At 39.8% G+C, this 12570-nt stretch overlaps 1 protein-coding gene across 1 annotated transcript; it reads right to left on the bottom strand.

Moving 5' to 3' along the window:
• Positions 1–8960: 8960 nt before the first annotated feature.
• Positions 8961–11933, bottom strand: LOC109259997 (olfactory receptor 51V1). The gene is made up of 2 exons (XM_053900624.1): positions 11868–11933; positions 8961–9923 (listed from the first exon to the last, which is right to left on the bottom strand). The coding sequence occupies exons 1-2, from the start codon at positions 11931–11933 to the stop codon at positions 8961–8963; spliced, it is 1029 nt and encodes a 342-aa protein (XP_053756599.1).
• Positions 11934–12570: the final 637 nt, after the last annotated feature.

Below are 12570 nucleotides of genomic sequence, written 5' to 3'. Positions count from 1 at the left end.
TTTTTTAACTGAAGTATAGTTGATACACAATGTAGCATTAGTTTCAAGTGTACCACACTGTGATTCCACAAGTCTATACGTTATAGTATGTTATATACTTGCCATGAGTGTCCCGTATGTCACCACGCAATCCTATTACAATCCCACTGACTAGATTCCCCATGCTTGGCATTTATTCCTGTGACTGCAAGCTTCTATCCCTCTCTCCCTTCCTCATGTTGCCCGTCGTCCGACCTGCAGCCTGTTTGGCAAGCATTAGTTTGTTTTCTATATTCATTTGGATGCCATTTTTTGAGTTAAAGTTTAGTGGACATAATACTCAAAGGGTCACCCCATTAGGACTTTCCTTAAGTTGGTATATGATTCTTTCAAAATAATGTAATAAAATGTTGAGATGCTTAAGTCTATCGATCTACTTTAGTTACATAAACCAACTGTGTAGCCATTTAACATAGAGCTAAAATTAATTGCTGGAAATTTATTTCCAATTGGATTACAGTGTTTTGGGGACAGAAAGAAAAGATTAATCTGTGTGTGAAGTGCAGTTATGGGGAGGGGATGTTTAGTGAGTGGGGCTTCATCAGGACATCTGAGATGGGGAAGAGGAGAGTCTAAAAATGGAAGAAAAAGAAACAGAGATAGAAGAGACATAAGACAAATTTTACAGATTTCCTTCTAACTTTCCTGGTGATCTTTTGGGGCACCAGTGAGTGATCTGTTTCATTGTATTCCTTTTTGTTTTGATATAGCATTATCACCTGCAGCTCCCCAACTTATAACTCTGGGGCTCTAGGAAGCATATTTTATAATATTACTAATGGCAGATTCTGACTGAATCATGAATATATGCATAGAGGCATTATGTGGTTAATAGGGATTGCATACATCTGGGACCCATAGAATTATATTTAAGTGATAGCTACATCCTATTCTGACTGTATTACCACTAAAAACTACTTAATGGGAGGCTTAGTTTCCAGTTGTAAAACACCTAAAAGTAAACATCAATTACAAATGTGGGTCAGTATGTTAGGGTGGTTGCCAGGTAAGTCAGATACATTTTTAGCTCAACATCAGATGAGATTAGGGCACTTGCAAAATTACCTTCATTAAGATCAAAATAATTATTACATTGAACAAGTTCAAATTTTTGGACTTCAAGTTTCGGCTCCTCTAGACAGAGATTGAGCTAATATACAGTATCCATAAAGGCCTAGACTTACTTTTGTATGCTAGACACAAATGTGAATTGGTAATTTTCACCCCCAATCTGTCATTTCAGTCTTATAAAGTACAGGCGATTCAGCATGGTGAACTTGGCTTAGAAATGGAGTTTTAGGAGCACTTGGGTGGCTCAGTCAGTTACGCATCCAACTTCAGCTCATGTCATGATCTCATGGTTTGTGGGCTGGAGCCCTACGCCAGACTCTGTGCTGACAGCTCAGGCTCAGAGCCTGGAGCCTACTTTGGATTCTGTATCTCCCTCTCTCTCTGCCCCTCCACTGCTTTCACTCTGTCAGTCTCTCATATATAAATAAACATTAAAAAAAAAGAAATGGGGCTCTATTCTATCCTCATGTTCAGTGTATCATCTTTGTTATATAGGGAAGGGAGTTGAAATCTCTGAGTTTAGGTTTTTTTAATCTGTGTTTAGCCCAGCACCTGATGTATAGTGAATAGTCTGTAAATTTTAGGGGGAAATGCATGCATGTATTTACATACATACACATATATGCATTTTCTTTAACTACTAGACTTGTTTAGCTACAAAACCTTGCTTTTACTACTGGAACTGGAATCCAAATTCATTGCATCTATGCATAGCATTCAGGCCCACATTTCAAAGAAAAACAACCATTGCGTAACATATTCTAAAAGGAAAAATGCCCATTTGTGCCCGTTGCAGATGGCCCATTTAGTAAAAGAGCACAAAGAGATACTACAATTGTCCACGAGTCCCATTACAGCCATATCCAATGCCTCATAGGGCAAGGCTGAGAGAAATACAAGATGATCAGGTGCTAGGAAGACGGAGCTACCTCTGGAGTTCCCTAAGATTTTCTTTCTTTCTTTCTTTTTCCTGTGTTTCCAGGTGCCTTTTTCTACATGTCTTTGCTGAGCAAAACTCACCTTACTTACCTATACTTTTTTGGATCCTGAAGGTATTTAACTGGTTGAGAGGGAAAAATAAAAGCAAGATGATGTTCAGAAGACAAACAGCAAATGTGGAGCTATTTATACCTCCTCTAGGCATCTCTCAGGCCCTAGACCTTCAGTCCCCAGAGGACTGAACTTTACACACTGGTGGAAGGAGATGGCCCAGAGTTGGCTCCTGGGAGAAACACGCCCACTTTCTCTCCCTCTACAGCATGTGCAGGGTTTCCTTGGTCCAGCACTCTGGGACAACCAAGTTAGCACACACTTGCATTGAGTACCCAGATCTCCTTTGCGTGGCAGAGATTCTTGCTAGTGCAATACTGTCTTGTTCCCATGGAGGCATCTGCAAATGTAGACTGTGAATGCCACATGTGGAAGGATTGTATGCTTTTGAGAGGGTACCTAAGACTGGATTCTGTCACCTTACTTACCTTGAAATTTTAAGGCTCCTTGGCTTTCTCTCTCTTCCATTGGTCACGTGGTAGAATTCGCATCAGAAGGGTCCAGAAATGTCATTAGCTACCATAGAGAGTTTTATTTGGATTTTTATGTGGATTTTTATTTTCTCAGCCTGAGCTGCTCTTCTTCAATTCTTTCTCCCTTTCCTCCTCCTTGTCCTCCTCCTCCTCCTCCTCCTTCTTCTTTCAGAGACAAAGAGAGTGGACGAGGGACATAGGAAGAGGGAGAGAAAGAATCCCTATTCAGTGCTCAGTGCTCAGCGTGGAGCCTGACATGAGTCTTGATCTTACAACCTGGGATCATGACCTGATCTCGAGTCGAAGGCTTAACTGACTGAGCCACCCAGGTGCCTCTCTTTTCCTTTTCCTTTTTCTTTTTAAACTTTCTCTATCCTGGTAACTTTTCTCTAAATGCATTGGGATTGTCTGGGGGGTTGGGCTAAGGTTCTAATTATAATCATAATCTTAATTTCACATTTCTTTTATTGTTTGATTTTGCTTTTAAAAAAAATTTGGAGAATCCTTTCATATATGTAGTAAACCTTTTTTGTCTTTACTATATCTATCACGGACCCTCACATGAGTTTTGTCTCTCTTGGTTATTATTCTTTCTCAATTCCTATTACAATATGTTTGCTGTTCCCTTCTGCACACTGTGGAAGGTAATCTGAGAATCTGACTGCAATCATGCCCTTCTCTATCTCTCTGTGTGTGCTGCTGCTGTCATCTGTGGTGGAGCCCATTTCTCCTCCCCTTGAACCTGGGATGATAGTTCTTGTGACCACATAATGTAGCAGGAATGATGGTGATGTTCTCGGCTGTCTGAGCCAATGTAATATGAAGTCTGGCAACTTCTACCTTGTTTTTTATTCAAAGCCAGGCACCCATATTAGGAATAGAACTCCACTGAAATCATACCAATAGTATGAAGAAGCTATCCCCATGGAGAGAGGGTGACTATGGAGATGAGCCCAAAGGCACCAGGCATGGGACTGAAGTCCGTGGACTTTTCAACTCAGCTGAAGCTGAATTCTTAGTTGAATGCTGCCTATTGAGGTATCACAGCCCACTCCTTATGGAAACAGAACCATACGGTCAAGCCTTACGTGGATTGTTGACCCACAGAATTGTGAGAAACAATAAGTCATTGTTGTTTGGAGACACTAAGTTTGGGGATGGTTTGTTACACAGGAGATAACAATTATAACATAGCAAACATTTTGAAATGATTTCATAATTTTCTTTGGTCCTGACTTCAATTTGTTAAATTTAATTTTTTTTTAAGTTTATTTATTTTTGAGAGAGAGCAAGCATGAATGGAGGAGGGCCAGAGAAAGAAAGAGGGAGAGAGGGAGAGAATCCCAAGCAGACTCTGTGCTATCAGCACGGAGCCTGATGTGGGGCTTGAACCCACTAATCGCAAGATCATGACCTGAGATGAAATCAAGAGTCGGCAGCTTAACCAACTGAGCCACCCAGGCACCCCAACTTTAAACGATTCTTATATCATATGATCTATTTCTTGTCTATTTCTCTACTGTCTTTATTTTCTTATTTCATTCCCATATCTACCAATTATTCATAGAGAGAATGACTTCAGATCGAAGCAATATAATGTAGTTTCTCTAGGACACACCAGTGTGTGAGTGTGTCTGTGTGTGTTGTGTGGGTGTTCTTGCAGGGGAGACAGAGCATTTATCACCAGAAACATTTTTATTTTTATTTTTATTTTCTATTTTTGACAGAAGCTCTTCACTGGAAATGCTTCCTGTTTTCCAGGAATATTGATAACAGATGTATAAGGAAGAGTGAGGGGGTTCTTTCAGAGTAAGGTGGTTACTAGTTTTTCGTCAGTTTTAACTGACAACCATTTCTGTCATGGTTTTTCCTCCCACAAAATTAACACTTGCTCAAGAGTACTTTCAAGCCTATGTCCATGCACTTTCAACTACTCCTATTAATTCCCCATTTGAGGAATGTCTGACTCAAAACGCCTCAGATCTGTTCTCACTACTTTCCATTACAGGGTGGACTCTCTTTTTTGGCATTTGTGTCAGGGTTTGTGGTATTTCCAGTGTTTTCGCTAACAGTAGGCTACTGTCCCCCAACCCTCTCTCCCTAGACAGTCTTTTGGGTGTGGCTTGGGGGCTGGCTCAGAAAGTAGGAGTTTGTTTTTCTCCCTATACATGAAAATATGGGTTGGCTCTTCTGCTCTTTATCGATTGAGGGAGGGCAAGGAACGTGTAAACATACTGAGATACAAGTGTCTACTGTTATCGTCTGGATCCCAGTAGCTTTCCTCAACATTTCACAGGGATTTTATGCTATCTTCTAGATCCTGTGTTACTGTGGAAATCAGCAAGGCCATTCTGTTTTCCAATCCTACAGGTATCAGCTGTTTGTTTACTAACTTATTCGTTTCCCTTTTGAAGCTACTAGTGTGTCCTTTTTACTACTCCCATTTTATATAAAAACTTAATGATTGCATGTCTGATTTTTAAACAATTGAGCCAATATTGATGCATTACTATTAACCAAAGCCCACAGTTTACATCAAGATTCACTTTCTCTGTTGCAGTTCTATGGTTCTGATAAGTACAGATCTATCCAAGAGTAGAACTTTCCTATGGAACGATTCCTGAGGTGAAATGGCATAAAACAAAGAAGCAATTACCATTAATTCATTTGAAAAATTGTTTTAGCATTTCCAGTCCCCCAAAATAACCTCTGTTAAGGTTTTCTGGCGCCTTTAGATATGTCTTGCTAACAGATGCACAAAATTAATCCGGATAAAGCACAGATGCTCAGAGACACGTTTCAAAACTCTGGGGGGTTGATGCTGTGATGTTGAGTGTGGGTCCCCAGGAAGGCTGGCCTCCTCTCGCTCCCTCTGTTATGGCTCAATGCAAAACACACACTGAATGCTTGTTTTGCTTTTCGCTTATTTTGTAAAAGTGAAAATACTCTTCAGAGTTCTTTCAAGTAGTGACAACAGGTACTGATGTAGGTCTTTCCGAAGAGCTAAGGAGCATAACGTGAACTTTCAAAAAGTGGGGGATACCTGTACACAATGTCATGTACCCACCATCACAGTATCATACAGATCACTTTCACTACTCTACAATTCCCTGTGCTCCACCCATTCAACTCTCCCTCTGTCTTCCTACACTCCTGGCTACACTAATCTTTATGCTATTTCTAATTTCTATAGTTTTGCCTTTTCCGGAAAGTCATATAGTTGGAATCATATACAGATGTAACCTTCTCTGGATGGCTTCTTTCACTCAAAACTGTGCATTAAAGGCTCTTCCATGTCTTTTCATACCTTGATAGCTCTGTTTTTTTTTAATTTTTTTTAATGTTTATTTGCTTTTGAGACAGAGAGAGACAGAGTGTGATTAGGGGAGGGGCAGAGAGAAAGAGAGAGACAGAATCCGAAGCAGGCTCCAGGCTCCACGCTGTCAGCACAGAGCCCGATGCGGGGTTCAAGCTCACAAGCTGTGAGATCATGACCTGAGTCAAAGTCAGACTCCTAGCCGACTGAGCCACCCAGGCCCCCCCAGATGGTATTTTTAATACCTGTGGTAGGTCTGTCAATTCTCAATGTGAGGACCCTAGCTGATGGCTCTAAAATTGCCATCCTCCCTAGGAAGGGGTTTAGTTATTTTATGTTAGTGCTCCAAGATAGAGAGGCCTATGTAAAGCATACAATCCAAAGCACAAACTTTCCTAACTTGTTCCTTTCTGTGTAAAACCCAGTAATCAGGAAGTGTATTTTCATCAGCTTCCTTCCTTCATTTTCCTTCCTTTGACCCCCTTCCACTGGGTCATGGATTTTAAGACAATCTGAAGTTCTTCACAAGTCTCATCATTATAGTCTGAATACCCAGTTCTAGAACCAGCTGTGATTTCTGAGTATGTACCAGATATTTTCAAGCCCATTGTCCACAGCCATTGGTTCCAACTATTTTGGCTCATATTCCTACAAGTTGCCATAATCTGAGGTACAGATACTCAGAGCCTTGATGAATAGAGTCTTCAAATGGACCTTCCCACTCCTCATATTAAACATGACTCTCCAACCAATTACTCAGGTGTGTTAGGTATATGTATCTGTTCCGTTAACTCCATATAAGTTCACATCAGTCCTCCCAGCATGCCTGGCAGGGCAGAACATGTCCTGCACCTGCAGAGGTCCCTGCTTCCCCCAAACGGAGTCAGTGCTGAGCAAAGGTGATCATGTAGCATCAAGACATTGAAGGGAAGCTTGTCTAGCCGCTGAGCGATGTGTGCCCAAAGATGATCCGTGAGACACAACATGACCTCTGTCGACTCAGTAGCTAACTCTCGTTTCATTCTAAAACTGGGTCATACGGATCTTGTGAAATTGGCACATGCCAAGGTGCTTTGCTCTGTCCAGGAACTATTTATTTCCCCACTTTTAAGCGGTTGGAAACTAAAGTGTGTCTTTTTGCTTTCTACACTGACTACTTAATTGAATGGAACAATAACAAGGAGAGAAATATATAAACACAAGTCTGAAATAAAAATTTTAAGTACAGGGGCACCTGGGTGGCTCAGTTCGTTAAGCATCTGACTTTGGCTCAGGTCATGATTTTGCAGTTCGTGGGTTCAAACCCCGTCTCTGGCTCTGTGCTGACAGCTCAGAGCCTGGAGCCTGCTTCAGAGTCTGTGTCTCCCTCTCTCTGCCCCTCCCTGCTCACGCTCTGTCTCTCTCTGTCTCAAAAATAAATAGAAATAACATTAAAAAATTAAAAATAAAATTTAAGTACATAGATTTAGGTTCATATCTAAAAATATTAAGAAATACTTGCTTCCTTGGTGTAAGATTACTCTGATGCATTAATCTGCTGAGTATTAGCTAACACTTTCCTCCTTAGGTACCTAAGAGATTTTAATAATATTAAACCAATTATTTTCTCTTTATCTCTGCACAGATACCTTTTTCCTTTCTTTCTTCCCTTCTTTTGAAAATTGAACTATATTACTTAGAAGGGAACCTATTTATGTTTTTTATATATTTTTTTTTAAATAAGAATCAATCAGGGGCACCTGGGTGGCTTAGTCGGTTAAGCATCCAACTTCAGCTCAGGTCATGATCTCACAGTCTGTGAGTTCGAGCCCCGCGTCGGGCTCTGTGCTGAGAGCTCAGAGCCCGGAGCCTGTTTCAGATTCTGTGTCTCCCTCTTTCTCCCTCCTCCCCCACTCATGCTCTGTCTCTCTCTTCTCAAAAATAAATATATGTTAAAAAATTAAAAAAAATAAATCAGAATCAATCATAAGCCTAAAGTTTCATCTGCTCAGATTATTCCCCTATTTAGATTTAAAAGTGAAGGATTTGGAGCCAAATCCACTCCCACATATGGAGTCTACATATAAAATATAACAAGTGAGGATTCCAATTTAAGGTAGATGTGACGGATGCCTGACTGGATCAGTTGGTAGAACATTCCAACTCTTGATTTGGGGTTGTAAGTTCAAGCCCATGTTAAGTATAGAAATTACTTTAAAACATTTTTAAATCTTTAAAAAATAAATAAAGTAGATGTGGGGAAAATTGAATCCATAGTCATATTCCATTTTGTGTGCTCTTTATACTTGCAGTGTCCAATAAAGCAGCCACTGCATTGTCCAAAACAACCTTCTTTTAACATTTAAATATAAATTAACTACAATTAACCAGATCAAAAATGTACTTGCCCAGTTATATTATTTACATTTCAAGGGCTCAATAGCCACATGAAGCTATTGTTATATGTTCGTCTATATTATTCTATATTAGAAAACGTCTCCATCCTTTTAGAAAAATTCTACTGCACAATTCTGGTCCATCTAGTTATCACAACATCCTTGTGAGTTGGGCACTTTCCCCATTTTGAAGATTAATTGAGTCTCAGAATTAAAGAAGCTTCAAGGTATCCACCTTTGAAACCAGAAGACCTAGGATTTGAATCCAGCTCTGTTTCAATGCAAAGAAAATACTTGAATATCCATTTGGGGCACAATAACTAGTTTTATCCTTTCTTGAATATGATCATACTTATGGCATGAACATACTGTCTTGTTTTACACAAATTGACAGTTGGTAGAAAATTTATGGAATGTTTCAGATGGAGTCTCCCACCTCTAGCCCTAAGAACAGTTGACTTCCAAAACATAGCCTAAAATGGGACTTGTTTCTGCATTTATGTTTAAAATGTATTTTAAAATCAAGAATCATAGACCCTGGGCTAAATCTCTAATTCTAATAAAATTCATTTTTTGGTGTTGAATTTTGTGTGTTAGTTATTGTTGCTGTTTTGTTTTTTTAAAGACCTGAGCACCTCAATATATTTTCAGAGAAAAGAGTCTGAGCATTCTGCTACGAATCTGCTGGGTCTTGACACTGTAGATGATGGGGTTCATCAAAGGTGGAAAAAGGATGTAGATGTTGCCCATAAGTACATGGACCACAGGGGAGAGATGCTTGCCAAAACGGTGCATCATTGTGAGGCTAATGATAGGGATGTAGAACACGAGAACAGCACAAATGTGGGAGACACAAGTCTGAAATGATTTATGCCGCTCTTCCTGAGAGGCAATTACCAGCACTGACCTAAGAATCAGGAAATATGAGTAAAGGATCAGAATAGCATCCAACAATAGTGTGAAAATGACCAGCATCAGGGCATAGTAGCTATTGAATCTTATGTCTGAGCAAGCGAGGCGGAGAAGATCCTGGTGTAGGCAGAATGAGTGAGAGAGGATGTGGGAATGGCAGTAATGGAAAAATTTCAGGTTGATGATGGGGGGTGTAATAAAGAAGAAACTCCTACCTACTATGGTGAGCCCAATTTTGAAAATCCTGGAATTAGTCAGAATGGAGGAATAACGCAGTGGATTACAAATAGCAACATACCTATCAAAGGCCATCGTAAGGAGAACAGAGGACTCCATGAAGGAAAGACCATGGATAAAATAGGACTGGGCAATGCAGGAATTCAGGCTGATTTCTCGAATGAACCCCCACAGGATCCCCAGCACTGTGTGGAATGTGGACAGCCCCATGCACAGGTCAGTGAGGGCCAGCATGGCCAGGAAGTAGAACATGGGCTGGTGCAGGCTGGGCTCTGTCCAGATCACATGTAGCACCATGCAATTGCCCGAAAGCACCATGGCATAGATGGTCAAAAAGGGAATGGAGATCCAGGGATACTGCTGCTCCAGGCCAGAAAATCCAGTGAGAAGAAAGGAGGAAGAATTCATGATAGGGCTTACCAAACCGGTAATTCTGGAACTGAGATACTTCTTCCAAGCAGAAAGAAAGTAGTTTTCAAAAGAAATCCTCCAATTTCAGATGAGTAAGGTGAAATTTCTAAGTAAATGAAAATACACCTAAGGTTAATTAAGTTTACAAAGTATTAGATGAGTAACTCTCTTCTTTAGCCATGTATTATCTGCTACCTGGAAGAGAATAGTGTTCTCCTGATGTCATTTAAGAGCCATTATTCATCCACTGGCAAGATGCATAGATGTCCTTAGAAGCCACAAGTGAAAGCCAATAGACTAGAGGAAGCTAATTTTCAGAAAAGATATGTTACCTGGAATATTTTCCCAGAGGTTCTGGTAAAAGGTGTACCTATAAAATTGAGAGCTGAGGTTTTAAAGTAATTATTAGTTTCTTCCCTCTAATTCATTAAGCATTGAAAATAAAGAGTAAGAATTGGCAGGGCAACTGGGTCGTTCAGTCAGTTGAGTGTCCAACTTCAGCTCAGGTCATGATCTTGCCGTTGGCGAGTTCGAGCCCTGTGTTGGCGAGTTCAAGCCCTGTGTTGGGCTCTGTGCTGACAGCTCAGAGCCTGGAGCCTGCTTCAGAGTCTGTGTCTCCCTCTCTCTCTGCCCCTCCCCCACTCATGCTCTGTCTCTCTTTGTCTCAAAAATAAATATAAACGTTAAAAAAAATTTTAAAGAGTAAGATTTAGCTTTTAAGTATCCAAAATCTGTTTAAATAGTCACTGTGTACCCATAGTTTTCCATTTTCTGCTGCTCTCCAAGTATATTTTTCCTCCAAATAGTACTTAGGGAAAGAGGCTCCTGTTTTATTCCACTTCAGATAACATAGCCAAGAAGTACTTTTTGTTCTCCTGTGGTGATAAGTAGAGAGTAATATTTATGCAAGAGGCCTTTGGTGAGTGATTTCCCAGAAGAATTCTCACCCCCTGAGATGTTCAACTTATCTGTGCCCTTGTGATATGGAGACTTAGGTTGAAGAGAGTCTCAGACACCAGCCCACTTAGTCATTTATTGAATCAGTAGGTTAAGTATTCATTTAATATACATTTATTGAACGTATGAGCAGGGTTTTTTTTTTTCTCTTCCCGAGAACCTACCATTCTAAAGATTCGAAAGAGGGCCAATGTGAGACAGTTAAGTCCAGAATTTTAAAAAGCCTCATTGCAACAGAATTGACTTGCTTCTTCCTCACATTGAGTTCTGCCCCTGGGAGTCATGATAAAAGGTTTAAGCCTCTTATAATGTAGGCAGATGTTTAAAAGTCCATACTGGCTTTTGTGTTTGATTTAATTGTTCCAACATGTTAAATTAGCCTCAGATTCTGACTTCATCTTGTGACCTATTTCCCATCTTTGTCATACTAGCCCACCAGGCAGCTCTTCAGGCTAACCTTCTTCTGAATGCACCCTGTTTCCCTGTGAGACCTTTTCTAGAATCCTGTCTATTGTTATTGCTTGCCCTGAACCCCTCTCCGCATTAGATAACTTAGCCTGCTATTTTTAATTGTCTCCTTCGTTGAATGATTGGAGTGTTTGCTCTTGGAAGACAAATCTGTTAGCCTCAGCCTCAAGCACTTACCTTCTTTTATTTCTCAAACACCATTTTTCTTCTTTCATAAGATTTCCGTCCAAATATTCTTTCTGCCTAAGATGCTCTTTTCACAGAGATGGTCTTTCCCATCTTCTCCCCAACCTCTCCTCCACTTTTAAAACCAGCCTGTCCCTTTCATCTTCAATTCAACTATTACTTCTCAGGAAGCCCCTTAACTAAGACAGATTTCCCCCGCATATCTATTATTTGGGTAACCATATTTATCTTTATATAACTTATTGAATTTACAATTTGATATTCATTAGCCTACATAAGAGACTAAGGTCTCTACTAAGTTCCCTGAGAGGGGGCATAGTGTTAATTTTTATTCACCATTGTAGCCTGAAATTTACACCTCAAAGTCCTCACCTCTCTTGTGAGCTCATACTCATGGATACAGCTGCCTACTTTGATATCTTCATCTGGATATTTCATCTCAAAACTCAAGTTATAACAAAAAATATTTGGTTTTCCTCATAAAATGCCTTCACCAATCTCAATATTGCTTAAGAAAACTCTCAAGAATCTTTCTCAATTCTTCCCTTTCCTTCCTTTTCCTGGATATCAAATCCTTCATCTATTTCTATAGTTTCCACCCTAAAAAATACCCAGAATGTGTCCACTTCTTACCTATACATTACACACTGTCACTGTAGTGGTAACATCATCAACTGTTCCTTGGCTATTGTAATTGGCTAATTTACCAGCTAGATTTATTGTTTTTGCACTTGCCCCTTAAAGTTGTATTTTCCCCAAAGAAACCAGATTGCTCTTCTGCAAACATCTACTGGATCACATGAGCTTATGTTAAACAAAACAAAACAAAGCAAAACAAAACAAATGCCACTGATGGATTTTCATTGCTCTTAAAATAAAAAATAATTTATTTCTCATAGTCAGAAAACTTTAAATGATCTGACCCTCACACACCTCTCCATCTACATCATAGACCACTGTTATTTTAGCTCCCTAATATCCAGGAATCTTTAATTCCTCAAAACAAATTAAGAGTATTCCTGCCTCAGAGTCTTTGTTCTTAATCTTCTCTCTGCTTAGAATGATCTGTTTCAAG

Source organism: Panthera pardus, unplaced genomic scaffold (genome assembly GCF_024362965.1).
Source record: "Panthera pardus isolate Hobbes unplaced genomic scaffold, ASM2436296v1 HiC_scaffold_12, whole genome shotgun sequence".
NCBI lineage: Eukaryota > Metazoa > Chordata > Mammalia > Carnivora > Felidae > Panthera > Panthera pardus.
Note: the sequence above shows the minus strand (reverse complement) of the source record. Positions and strands in the feature narration are given on the sequence as shown.